At 40.8% G+C, this 12,545-nt stretch overlaps 1 protein-coding gene across 15 annotated transcripts in view; it reads left to right on the plus strand.

Moving 5' to 3' along the window:
• Positions 1–10,878, plus strand: part of DST (dystonin) — a 483,110-nt gene extending 472,232 nt beyond the window's left edge. For 10 of the 15 annotated variants that reach the window (XM_074991114.1, XM_074991115.1, XM_074991118.1 and 7 more), the window contains 6 exons: positions 2,226–2,343; positions 4,108–4,176; positions 4,946–5,145; positions 5,496–5,603; positions 8,129–8,252; positions 9,836–10,878. In XM_074991114.1, the coding sequence (XP_074847215.1) occupies positions 2,226–2,343; positions 4,108–4,176; positions 4,946–5,145; positions 5,496–5,603; positions 8,129–8,252; positions 9,836–10,101 (885 nt within the window). In that variant the 3' untranslated portion in view covers positions 10,102–10,878. The remainder of the gene's footprint in view (positions 1–2,225; positions 2,344–4,107; positions 4,177–4,945; positions 5,146–5,495; positions 5,604–8,128; positions 8,253–9,835) is intronic. The other 5 variants (XM_074991129.1, XM_074991124.1, XM_074991126.1 and 2 more) reach the window with 2 other exon arrangements.
• Positions 10,879–12,545: the final 1,667 nt, after the last annotated feature.

Here is a 12,545-nt window from a genome sequence, read left to right on the forward strand (position 1 = left end):
AACCTATACATCCATTTATTAAACTGCTTGTTTCTCTCATTTCAAGTTATTGACCAAAGAATGGCTATGTCCAAAATATTTTTATAAAAATGTGGAATGGGACCATTATGGAAGCAGTGCATTGGAAGTTGTGCTATTTTGCTGCAGACATGCTAGCTGAATAAGCTGCAGTATAAACAAGTTTCAAGAAATCAGCCAAGCCTGAGTCTGGCTGCAAAGCAGAGCGTAAATGGGGTATTAAACTGTTTAAAAAAGGCATCTTAAAGGCTAACCAATGAACCAAAATGCAACCTCCTCCTTAATAGGTGAAACAAAGTAGTTACTGCAGATCTGTGGGCTGCATGCTATTTCATTGATTTACATATCTAAAAAGGTGGTTCCTTATTTTAAAGGTATTTAAAAAATCTTCACAGAGAGCTCATTTAAACATGCATTTAGCTCATTTAGAATACAATTTTCTTTACTAATTAAATTAAGCTTGCAAGCCTTCCTTTTGTTTGGTTCCCAGAAGTAATATTCCTTCTGCCCTTACTCTTGCCTACTTTGCTTAAGCAATACCAAAGTTCTTTTAACAAGTAAGGAGCACATTTGTGTGATTTGGCTTTGACGTGTTGTCATCCCTTCACCAGATCAAGTAGGTATCGTTTTTCCAGCAGTCAGATGCTACCCAAGATGTATGCATTTGACTATGATTGACTTCAGTGAGGTTCTGCATGCCGTGAGCTACAAAAGCACTGAATCCCTCTGGTCCATTTGTGTGAGACTGTGGGATCCTTCAGCAAGTTTTCAGTATTGAGTTAATGTAGATCTTGTTGAAGGTTTTGGATGGGTAACAGTGGAAAACAAAGTCTCTTCTGCTTTCTGCATAAGTATATAATATTGTTGCAGTCATACCAGCCTCTCCACAATGATCCCTTAACTAAACAAAAATGCTTTAAACCTGTTCTGAGGTTAAGGCTTATTTTACTATCATGCCAACAGAATGCCTTTGCTGCAGAGACTGCCGGCAGATGTGCCAGTTGTGAAGGTGACATTATTTTATGTGGACATTGGTAGGAAATGGATCAAAGCAACCTGCTGTCTTCACACAGGCTACCAAATATGGAGAAGGGGAGATATTTTGGTCACTGCTGACTCAAATCAAATGTGATTCATTGAGGTGCAGAGGATTCTGCGATGTTTCGAAGGCATTACATTCAAACTACACTGAACATTCTGCATGCTACACTGTAGACCCAGTTTTCTGCAGTGCAGAATAAGCTGTCAGCCCATCCAGGAAGAGGATTCGAAAAAGAGCTAAATGAATTCATGGAGGAAAGATCCAGGATGGGCAGGGATGATGTCCCTAACTCTGTTTGCCAGAAGCTGGGAAAGGGTGACAGGGAGTAGATCTCTTGGTAATTACCTGCACTCTTCATTCCCTCTGGGCCACCTGACATTGGCCCATGTCAGAAGACAGGATGATTGGCAAAATGGACTTTTGGTCTGGCTGAGTATGGCTGTTCCTGTGAGGAGTGGGAAGGTGACTTTAAGCCATCTTTGTGTTCGTATGAGTCATGAGGGTGCATGGATTGGTCTAATTTGTGTTAATTTCCAATTGCCCCAAGGAGCCAATATAATGACCCCAGGTCACAGCCCCTTTTTGACTAGCAACACCACCTTCACCCAGCCGGAGCAGGGAGGGGGTGGCTTAGAGCTCTGTAAGATGTTCCTTTGCTCAGCTGATGAGTAAAGGAATGCACAGCTCCCCCCAGAGGGGGGAAATTCTAGCCCACCAAGCTTTTATTTTAACAGTTTTTCCACACTTGTTTTGCTAAAAGTTTCATATCTTTGAAAACTGTATTCCTGCTATGGCAAAGAGAGTTCAGTGAAAGTTTTAATGCTAAATAATTCCCACAAATGGAGAACATAACCAATTACTGTTTTACTAATTTTGCTGTTTTCACAAAATGAGACAAAATCCCAAGAATGAAGCATAAAGTTAAGGCTGGCAGCCTTTTTCACAGTCCTGCCATATTTTCTTGGATTAAAGCAGTGGCATTCAACTTGAAATCCTAACACCAATGACAATTTTCGTAAACAATCATGTTTTCAAACTTTACTAATGATCAGAACTTAAAGCAGAAATTTTGACTGGATTATTTTAACCCATAATTACTAAAATGCACATTTTTATGTGTGTTGAACTCTTGAAAATGTTGACGTTTTATTTAATCTTGTTACAGTTTGGTGACTCTCAACAGCTGCGTCTTGTTCGCATCTTGCGAAGTACGGTGATGGTTCGTGTCGGAGGTGGCTGGATGGCACTGGATGAATTCTTAGTGAAAAATGATCCTTGCAGGGGTATGTAAGAAGGTTGTTTTAGAATGGACAGCGAAATCATTAACAGGATGCAATCATGACCAGTGGGGGCAGAGCCTCCCAATGCTCACGGTGGCACAGTGCCAGCCTGGCTATGGGGGAGGAGTGGCAGGGTTCTGAGCTCCCTCCTCTCCTCATCAGAGGCTTTAGAGGCTGCAGCCCTTAAAACCCCTTTCTTAATCCAGCTCTACTGCTGGAGCCGGAGGAGTGCACCTCTCCCCCAGCCACGGCAGCTCCCTGCTGGACCCACAGGAGCAGGCCTTTCTTCCAGCCATGGCAGCTCTGTGCACGGCAGCCATGAGCCCCTCTGTGGGGCTTATTAGGCAGCTGTGCACAGCTTAGAGCAAACCTTCACTGTAACTGTTATTGTAATTAATCAACATCTGATGATTAAAATTCTTTATTACTTCCCCACAAAGAGCTAATACTAGTCCTGCCTATCTTGCTCCATAATTAGTATTTGTGTGTGAAATGACCTCTGTGTAACTCCTGCTGTAGGTCTAATTGTGCCAGGGCCCCAGTTGAGCAAGATGTTTAAGTAAATGCATACCTTAAAGTATGTGTATCTTGAACGCCTTGGGATAATCATGTGCTTAACTTACAATGCCTGTTGAAGTCAATGATAAAGCTGTCATTGACTTCAGTGGAGCAGGTTCAAACCCCTCCTTAAGCCTTAGTCTCTTGCAGTAGCTGCTCACACACTGCATATTTCATAATGTTCTCATTATATACAGTTTAAAATGTCTGAGAACTACACAAAACAGATTAATCTTATGTTACTGTCTTACGTTGACAAGTATCAGAGGGGTAGCCATGTTAGTCTGTGTCTTTAAAACCAACAAGAAGTCCTCTGGCACCTTATAGACTAACAGATATTTTGGAGTATAAGCTTTTGTGGGTAAAGACCCTCTTTGTCAGATGTGTGAGTTGAGGGTGTGAGAAGGGGATTTAAAGAGGAGGTCTCAGTAAAGGGGAGGGCCAGAGCTGCTAAGGTATATTCAGTCAGGGTGGAAATGGCCCATGATCAGCAGTTAGTATGGAGTAGTGAACATCAAGAGAAGAAAAAACAAGTCAGTTCATCAGGGGAGATGTGGCCCATTGTCAGATGCTAATGAGGAGGTGTGACCATCAATAGCAATGATTCCATCAACCAAGGATTGACCAGAGACTGGGAGTGTTTGGCCCATTACAAAAGCAGTTTTTCTGCTATTGATGTTCACACCTCCACATTAGCAACTGACCGTATCCCCCCTGACTTAACTGACTTGATTTCTCCTCTCTTGATGTTCACTACTCCACATTAACAGCCGATAATGGGCCATTTCCACCATGACTGTGTAGGCCTTGTCAGCTCTGCCCCCCACCTTTACTGAGACCCCCTCTTTGAATCCTCCTCTGACCCCCCCATGCATCTGGAGAAGTGGGTCTTTGCCTATGAAAGCTTATGCTCCAAATTTTCTGTTGGTGTATAAGATGCCACAGGACTTCTTGTTGTCTTATGTTGGTAGAGCAGCAACTTTCTTGCACAAGGGTACGTGTCATTGCAGCTAAGTCTAGTCCAGCACTGTTTTTTGCTTAGGAGAACCTTGAGAGCTTGCTTAGGAATATATAGAGAGCATTTACTCTCAGTTCTGTCTTTTAGGCTTGGTGTTCTGAGCCTCTTGCCTATGCAATTACTGTACTTAATTTCTTCTCCTGCTAACAATTTTCTTTAATGTGATCCATATCCTATGTCATTTTTTCTAGTTCATCATCATGGGAGTAAAATGTTACGTTCGGAATCAAACTCTTCAATTACCACTCAGCCTACCATAGGTTGGCAAACCTCTCTCTCTCTCTCTCTCTCTCTCTCTTTGGCTCTCCTACTCTTTTTCTTTTCCTTTCTTTTTCCTCTTTTGCTTTGACAATATGTTTAACTTATCACATTTGGCTTAACATTTTTCTGTGTGGGCTACTGCGTTACTGTCTAATTTTTTTTGACACTCTTGAAAAGTGTTTCCAAAACAAGTATCATTCATGCTGATTCGATAAAAATACTAACATGCTATGCACCTGATTCTTGTGGAATGTTCTCTCATGTGCACCTATATATCTTTGTGAGTGCTTAGCTATCAATTAGCTCATTTTGGTATGGGGTTTATGTTAGTCATTGCATGTTGCCAAAATACCATAATTCATAATTTAGAATACATATATTTGCTGCTTTCCTGCCATTTGTACTTTGCAATTTTTCCTGGATTATCCAAGCAAGCCTTATTTTTTTATGAATAGTACTAGTGTTAGTCAAGCAAGTCATCAGGTTGTGTCTTTGTGCTAATAGTTGGTTCACAATGACTTAGCATGTTGAGCATTCCATTATCATGCTGACTTCCTTTGACAGTGGCTCCTTCCTGCTGGCCTAAGATACTAGAATAAGCATGTTCTTTCATATGCACCATCGTGTGACCATAATGAATGCATTACACAGTAATGCATTTTATTTGTTGGTATATTGTGCTGGAGATGGCATGACAAATGAGGTAACAAACAGACGTGATTGATCTGCATGGCTGATGTCTTGCCCCTTCTCTTTGATGTGCTGCAGCCAAAGGGAGGACAAACATGGAGCTGCGTGAAAAGTTCATTATGGCAGATGCTGCTAGTCAGAACGTGGCTCCTTTCCGACCAAGAGGTCGTAGATCACGACCTTCTTCAAGGGGTGCATCTCCCAACAGGTCTACTTCTGTATCAAGTCAGGCTGGCCAGGGAGCTTCACCACAAGTAGTTGCTACAAGCACACCCAAGGTATGACCTGTCTTCATCTTTTTCCTGAAGAGTACTTTCACTGGTGTTCTCAGACTTGCTGCTTTTTCCAGCATTGGAAAAGACGCCCTTATATTTATGATGCCATCTGAGCCAATCAGCAAACAGAGAATGTGTTTTGAAGGTGCAAATATGCACCTCTGCACTGCATTTCAGGAATGAATCATACCTCCTCTTTTTACAGATTTTGTCATCAACTCTTTCTGCTTTGTTTTGATTTCCTTTTGATATTAACTGTAACATTTGGTCTTTGTACCCTGGATATTCCTCTCTACGACATTGTTTTCCATCTACTGTCCTTCATATTTTTGATTTGCCATTGTTTCATACAGACACCCCATCCTTTAACACGCAATTATGGTAAACCATGGTTGACAAACAGCAAAACGTCAACTCCTAAACCAGCAGAGTCCTCAGACTATCAAGGGTCATCTGCAGAGGTACAGTAAGGACAGACATTCTAGTCTAATGAACTTCCTTTGCTACAACTATGAGCTCACTAACAGTCATTACCGTTCTTTGCACAGCTGCACTGTACCTTGCATATTAATACACTCTCTTTTTAGACCTCTCGCAAATATTTTATATCCTTTTTTCTAAACTTTAATTGATCTTTTATTTATTGTGTTAAGTACATTAGAGTCTTATGGAAACTTCTTCCTATGATTCTTTGACCAGATGCAAGAAATTTGATCAGTGTATCTTTAAAGTATAAAAAAATTAAGCTATAAAGTGAAAATGAATATGATACCAGTCACAATTATGGCATTTAGAAAAATCCCCCTACTTTTCATTTCAGTTTATAGATGGCGTTTCATGAAGTCCTTTCCCAAAATTGTTTCCTCTGTGTTTATTGTGTACTGTGTTCATACTATGCAGACATCAGATTAATAAATTATAATCTGCAGAATGAAGTTGCTGACTGCCACTCCATTGTGAGCAGGATGGTATACAAGACTGATAATTAAATCCTTTCACCATCTGGAATTCAGATTACGATAGTAATGACTCACACTGGCTATAATGAGATCACAGTTTGGCGACATGAAAAATGAGATTGATGATCTCATTTCCTGTGCACATTATAAAAAATACCATTAACACTATAGTAATTAACACCCAGGTTGGCCATCAGACTGGAGGGACCAAGGTTTGAATGGGCATGGAGCCTAAATACCACATCCGATGCCAATTGATGTCCATGTAGAGACTGCAATTGACTCTGACACCAAATTGTCCTCTCACCCCTAAAAGTTGTCATTCTAGGTCAGGGTTAAGGCACGTCGATGGGTTAGTGTGGGGAAGTTTGAACTACCAGTCTCTGGTGCATCTGTTCCAGACAAAAATAGAAGACTTCAGTGACCTGCTGTCAGCATGGCACTTTTCAATGCTAAATTCACATAACTCTGTATGGCTTTGCTCAGTGATACATCGAGTACATAAAGAGCCTTTTCATTCACTCCTTGTGCAGTATTATATTTTACTTTCACATTTAGGTTTAATGCTGTAAAATATTAAAAGATTTACTCATAGTGCAGAGTTTAAACAAACGTTAATTTCTAATACCTTTGCTTTCATTTTCTTTGGTGCCTTAGTTGTTAACTGACTATCCATATAAGGTTAATTGATGGTAATTAAAACCACAGCTGTGGAAACGAATTTGTAGTAAAAGAAGACCAATGAAAAGTCATGTTTTTGGTGAATTTGCAATCAAATGAGAATCCATGGCATTAACTTAAGAACTTACACTAGCAGTGGCTGGAAAAACTCCACAGACAGGTATTACTTTATTTCTGAAGGATAGTGTCCCTGCAGTCTTCCAGGATGGGTGTCAAGTTGTCTGTTCTGTAGGGCTGGTAGAGTTCTCCCTGTTGGAGTAATGGGATGCAAGATGTCTTCACAGCCAGTGGTGTGTCTGGGACAGAGCTGTAATGGCCATTACTTAAGCGCCCAGCTGGTCCATGGGCTGCCTACATTTCAATTATTTTTTTTTAAATTAATGTTTCAAACCCCAGTGCTTTTGAGCTTGCTGCAGTACAAGTGAATGAAGGATGCCATGCATTTCTCAGGCATTTATAGTGACCTAGGCTACATCTTTAGCCTGTTTTGGTGGGTTAGTCTTTTTATGTTGACTGATTCAAAATGTTTTTTTTTTTGCTGGGGGTGGGGTTGTTGTGGCCCTAAGTTGTTCAGCATGTTTCCATTCATATTCTTGTATTGTTTGTTTTCTAGACCCTGAACTAGTAGGGGCCCTGCAGTAACTCTCCTGTTGGTGTCCTGCCCCAGATGGAGTTTACTTTATTTATTCAGAAGGAGATAGGGCACAACTTGAATAATCCATCCAATCAAACAGTCTTCTCCATATTTACTAAAATCTGCACATGCATATCACACCAGCCACTAGGGAAAACCATAACAATCATTTTAAAACTAAATTAGCGTCTCACATTTTCTTCAGCTCTGGTGCAAAGAGTTTCAAACTATGGTAGTTTGGGGATTTTCAAATTTTCAAAAGTCTGTGCTTCTCACACTTAAACCTTTCAATGCAAACGAGAGTGTTCCACACTTATATTGGTGGGCAGATCGTTTAGGCCAGATAGTCACCTAAAACAAAGCTGCTTCTCTCTAGTAATATGCTAAGTACTGTACCCTCAACTAACCTAATGTGGTAAGCTAATTAAAATGGTAATAGCGTCATTTTTTTAAACACTTTGATACATAAGTAAAGAATATTGTAATGTTGATGCTAAGTACACTGAATGATTTTATAGCTCGACCACTTTAGGCACTAAATAATAAAATAAATTATTTAAATTATTCTTATTGCTAAACACATCTCTGATGATGTCAGCAAGACTTTTCATTTGGCGTATGTGTTCTGAGGATGATGAAAGAATTCCACATTCAGAGCCACTCAGCACATCTTAGTGATGACAGATGAAACAATTGTGTTTGTCTTATATAGGGAACACCAATACAAGGGAGTAAACTGAGACTTCCAGGATATCTGTCAGGAAAAGGTTTCCACTCTGGAGAAGACAACAGCCTAATATCAACAGCAGCTACCAGAGTTAGAGCTCAGTTTGCAGGTGAGTGCTTTGATCTTAGTGCTTGGTATGATGCACACTGCATGGGTTACCACCATTGGGGAGAATACTTGGAGCTAAACTCAGATTTCTCTGTGTCATGTGCACATTTGTGCTAATCTGTGAATTGCACCACCTGCAGCTTATAATGGTCCGCAAGGAAACATTTAAAAAGCAAAAGAGCAGATTTTAAATCTTTGAAGAACTCAGATGCATCAGAGAGTGGCTGGCTATCAAAGATGTAGCTGTGGCCCCCAGCTGCAACTTACGCCATGGGTGGAAGGGCCATCAGGGATATTACACTGGTCAATAAATAGGAGTAGCTGAGCTCTGTTCCACTCTGCTGCTGTACCTAGTGCACCTCTCTGCAAGAGATGAGGTTGGATGGTTAATTTAGGAGACAACAGACCCTCCACCTGCTATGAGCAGTTACAGTGTACAAAGTGGACCTGAAAGGACTGGAGAATCTTTCCCAAATGGTTCCTATATTTTTAGCTGTTAACATTTTCAAAAAGAAATAGTCTGATGCATATGTTAAACCAGGCTTTCTTTGTATTTGCAGTAGGCCAGATCTGTTAATGTTTGAATCAAATGAAACTTACTCTGTATAACTTTATTCCATTTAAGATTCTTCTTGAGATTTTTCCACCTGGCACATGAACTGCACTGACACAAATCATATGCATGTAATGAATAAGCGTGATTTTATTTTGCCAGGCCTGATGTACACTGATTTCTCCATTCTTCCACTGGAGAGAAAGAAGTCCTTTTAAACCGCATGAATAAACTGCATGGTTTATTGCTTGTTTTTTTCCCCAGATACAAGTAGTGCATTGTGTTTTATAACTGTGGATATCCTTGGAGTGAAGAAGCAGTTTACAATTCGTCTAGTGCTTAATACATACCTCAAAAAAGAGGCCCAAATTTTTTAATGGGTGAACATTTTTTTGTGGTATCCATATTGCCCAGGTGAAATTTCTGATGAGCCTGTAGCAGTCAGAAACCAACCACATCTAGATTGGGAAACACTTAAAAAGCCAGGGTTTGGCAATTAGTCTATGGTATAAAGCAAGACTAATGAGCCAATAGATGCTGCCAGGATAATAGTTTATATGGGAAAAGCTAGCTGCTGAGTTATTACCCCTCCACATTTAATCACACATTCCTTTCTCTTTATTAGGAGACATAGCATTGTTTTATAGACTCCTAGATTTTCAGGCCAGGACAATTTGGACTGTCTAGTTTGACCTTTTTCATATCACAGGTCAAAGAATTTCACCAGTGAGTCACATGTAAGCCACAGCACCATTTTCAGAAAGATTCCCCTCTTACAAATAGAAGAATGGTTGTCCTGTGGTCATTTCCTCACTGCAAGGTGCCAGCCATGCAAGTGTCCATATAGGAGTGCTAGAGCACAGGGGAGGAGCAGACACTGTGCATTTTCCCTGAGGGCTGCACCCTGACCTCATTTCCTGTTGCCAGTGGGGTTTCCAGAGTTTCCATATGACATGTTTAAGGTCCTAAGTGAAAACACCCAATAAATCTCACTCCTAATGCCGACAGACATCTTTCCCCTCTCCTTTCAGATACCAGAAGGACTCCAAGTAGACCTGGAAGCCGAGCAGGAAGCAAGGCGGGCAGTAGGTCAAGTAGCCGCCGAGGCAGTGATGCATCTGACTTTGACATTTCAGAAATCCAGTCTGTGTGTTCAGACATGTCAGAGACTGTTCCTAGCGCAAGCAGACCACAGCCACGAGCAGGTTCTCGGCCAGCGTCAGCCAAACCTTCCAAAATTCCAACTCCCCAAAGGAGGCCACCGGTCAGCAAATTGGACAAATCCTCTAAGAGATAATGTGATCTGCTCCGTAAAGGTCTTTGCCTTGTGCATTCAATATTTAAGTTTGTAAGATGTAAAATATTATGTAGAAATTATTGTGAAATACTGCAAGAGGTGGGTTTTTAATTCTGCAGATGGCCTTATTTGTGTATTTGTCTTTTTATTTTATGTGTATAATTTTTGTCAGATTTTGTTTGTTTTTGACATATCCTCTGTGAAGGGGGAAAGAGTTTTATTGTAAACTAACAGTTGTACACAGTGATGTGTAGAAAGTACAATGAACAATTCCCAAACGTGCAGTGTACTGAATGTACAGTTACGGCTCTACAGCCTCAGTCAAATAGGCCTATCACTCCATCATTAGTTAACAGGAAAGGATACCTCATGATTTTTCGTTAAAACATAAAAAGCCAAAAGACACAATTACTCATGTTGAGCTAGCTAAACAAACACTAAAGGACGTATGTCAGACTTATGAAGGAGTACAAAAACACATTCACACTACAATTATGTATGCTGCATCTTTCGGAGAACTCACAGAAAATTACTTAAGCACTTGCCAGTCATAAAATACTCCAATATTTTGCAGCGTTTCTGTGCCATTGCTTTAAATGAGGCCAGACACATTATGGATATTAAAACTACTTACTGTAAAAACGCAATATAAAGTGCGTTCATGTAAATGTGAGGTTTTCTTTGCTTGATTGGATGGTAGCAATGTATCATTGAACTCATTTTGTATCAAAGCAGTTTTGCTTGCGGAAAGCTATGAAATAAAACATGTCCCTTAAATTTCTTGCCAGTGTATTTCTTATTTTACCGGGAAGTAGAATCTGCATTATATAGTAGGGGAAAAATCATTTGAAATGACCAATAATTACCTTAGAATTGTACACTCAGACTAATTTTCCATTTGCAGCAGTCAAATTTTGGTTGAGTACTGTTTTTATTTAATAAAATATTAACTTGTATCTGTCAAATAATATGAAATTCTATGTAATTTATTTAGTGCTGACAGTTACTTTCTTTGTACTAGAGTATGGTAACACTGTGCCATGAATGAAAGGGAAGAGGTCTAGGAGAGTGTGAAATAATTAATTTTGAATTAATTTTGCCATTCAAAGATCACTTTAATGGGCATAATAGTCATATGTTTTAATTGGAAAAGGATGGAATTTCCCCATAAACAGCTGCAGAACTGACAGACAGATGTTGCTATAACTGTTGACTAAGTTCCCAGAAATTTTAATTGCCTTTTAAGGACACTTTAAGTTGCCACTGGAAACAGGGGCCTGGATTCCTGGCCCAGTAGTTTAAACTCACTGGGATGCTGGGATTGCGTAGAGTGTCTTAGAATGATTTCTGCAGGGCAGAACTGAATTATGCCCAGTCCTTGATGGACACCTGGTCAGACATGAGCCAGTCTGCCGTTAATAATGCAGCTGAGAATTGCTTGCAGCTACTGGTGATGCTGTTTGGGCTCTGATCATGTGCACACTTAGGTTGTAGGATTAGATCCACTCCTAAAATGACATTGCCCATAGGCTGACATAGCCTATCTGCAGGTACAGAATCAAAGTTCATAAAAGACAAGAAGAATTTCAAGCAGCGTAAGTCCTGGCTCTGTTGAAGTCAGTGGCAAAACTCCAGACATGAGTGCATAGCTAATAGAAGTAATGGCTGTGGACCAGAGATAGTAAAGCATGCTTAAAGAAAACCCTACCAGAAGGATAGAGGAGGAGACAGTGTACATGAGCCTGGATCCCTTAGAGAGGAGGCAAGGGATGCAAGCTGCGAAGAAGTTCCAGTACACCTTCTTTAGCAGGTATAACAGCTGCTACAGGAACTAATGGACCAAATAAGCAGAGAAATTTGAGTAAGTGGTTACAACAGTATGTCGGCCAGGTGACGAAGCAGCTTTTCACAAGAAGGGGCAAGTTCACATCTGACAGGAAACTTCTTGTCAGGATGCTCAGGCAAGGTTGCTGGCTGTCACAAAGCATGCTGAGAGTGGGTCATTCCAACTACAGACATTGTTTTAGCATCATATAAATCAGGTGTGGGGAAACTTTTTTGGGTTGGGAGCCACTGATCTTCAGAGAAGTTGGCTGGGAGCCACACAAGTGAGAGGCAACCTACCAAAAAACATCCCTCACTGATGTGGTCCCCAGCTGAGATACCTCACTGCTCTGGTGCTCCAGCCCCATGGTGGGGGAGGGTGGGGAAAGGGCTTCCCTCAAGCCAGATTAATTCTTTTGGGGTCCCAGGGTTAGTAGATTTTGTGAGTTCCCTCAGGATCTGGGGTGAGACTAAAATGAGGGGGTCAGTATGTGGGAGGGGGCTCTCAAGGAGTGGGATAAGGAGGTGGGTGAAGGTGGAGGTGTGGGTGGGAGTTAGGGTGGTGGACCAGGCTGGTAGTAGAGGTCTGTCTTGGAGAGAGGGTGCCCAAGCGAGCTGAG

This window comes from Carettochelys insculpta, chromosome 3, assembly GCF_033958435.1.
Source record: "Carettochelys insculpta isolate YL-2023 chromosome 3, ASM3395843v1, whole genome shotgun sequence".
In the NCBI taxonomy this organism is placed as follows: domain Eukaryota; kingdom Metazoa; phylum Chordata; order Testudines; family Carettochelyidae; genus Carettochelys; species Carettochelys insculpta.